Source organism: Marmota marmota, unplaced genomic scaffold, assembly GCF_001458135.2.
Source record: "Marmota marmota marmota unplaced genomic scaffold, marMar, whole genome shotgun sequence".
Taxonomy (NCBI): Eukaryota; Metazoa; Chordata; class Mammalia; order Rodentia; family Sciuridae; genus Marmota; species Marmota marmota.
The window spans coordinates 6,262,706-6,263,463 of NW_026000205.1; the positions used below are offsets into that span (position 1 = coordinate 6,262,706).

Consider the following 758-nt stretch of genomic DNA (forward strand, 5'->3'; position numbering starts at 1 on the left):
ATGGTCGTTCGGCGCCGCTCCAGCCACTCACGGCCGGCGCCAGAGGGAATCAGCTTTGGCAGCAGGATCCTGTGGGGCGGGGTCAGGTCAGCGGCTGACCGGGCTGGGAGTTCAGACCCGTGGCCAACAAGGGGGTAGGGGGTCTGGCCTCCGGAGTCCAAGAGGCAAGTGTCCCGGAAGGGGCCAAGTCTCCTGGATCCCAGGGGAGGAGGGCGCTGGGGGCCTAGATCCAGGGTCCCTGAAGAGGAGATAAGGGACCCTCTTTTGGGTCTGGGGTCCGGGACTCCCGCGGCTCGGGTCAGGGGAGTCAGCTCGCTCACGTGGCGCTCAGCCCTTCCGCCTCGCCATCCTTCTGCTGGTCCTTCTGGCCCGCCATGTCTGCGTCGTGAAGGGGTACAGCTGCTGTAACCAGCCCCGAGCCCTGCAGACCCCTTGGGCCCCGCCCGAGCCCGGCCTCACCCTGCGGAGCCGACGTGTCGCCGCTCGGAGCCGCAGGGTGCGGTAGTTGCGCCGCCGAGCACTGTGGGAGTTGTAGTCCTAGCGGCATCAGGCAGGACGGATGCTATGGTGCCGGGCTGACTCGCAAGACAGTTTGGGAGATGTAGTTTCAGAATGCGGTGAGCGCCTCTTGGCATTGTGGGAGTTGTAGTTTCTGGAGTGGAATGTATTTTCCACGAGGGCGTCATGGGAGCTCAAATGGCAGAAGTAGGCGTTGTGTACTCCTTCGTCCTTGGAGGGTATAATGGGGACAGTGCATA

The 758-nt window shown here is 64.0% G+C and overlaps 1 protein-coding gene across 1 annotated transcript in view; it reads right to left on the bottom strand.

The window, feature by feature from the left end:
- The window catches only part of Rabac1 (Rab acceptor 1), a 2,582-nt gene extending 2,071 nt beyond the window's left edge, over nucleotides 1–511 (bottom strand). The window contains exons 1-2 of the mRNA XM_015496771.2: nucleotides 321–511; nucleotides 9–69 (exon numbers count right to left, since the gene is read on the bottom strand). Coding sequence (XP_015352257.1) covers nucleotides 9–69; nucleotides 321–376 — 117 coding nt within the window. The 5' untranslated portion in view covers nucleotides 377–511. The remainder of the gene's footprint in view (nucleotides 1–8; nucleotides 70–320) is intronic.
- Between the last annotated feature and the right edge of the window lie 247 nt (nucleotides 512–758).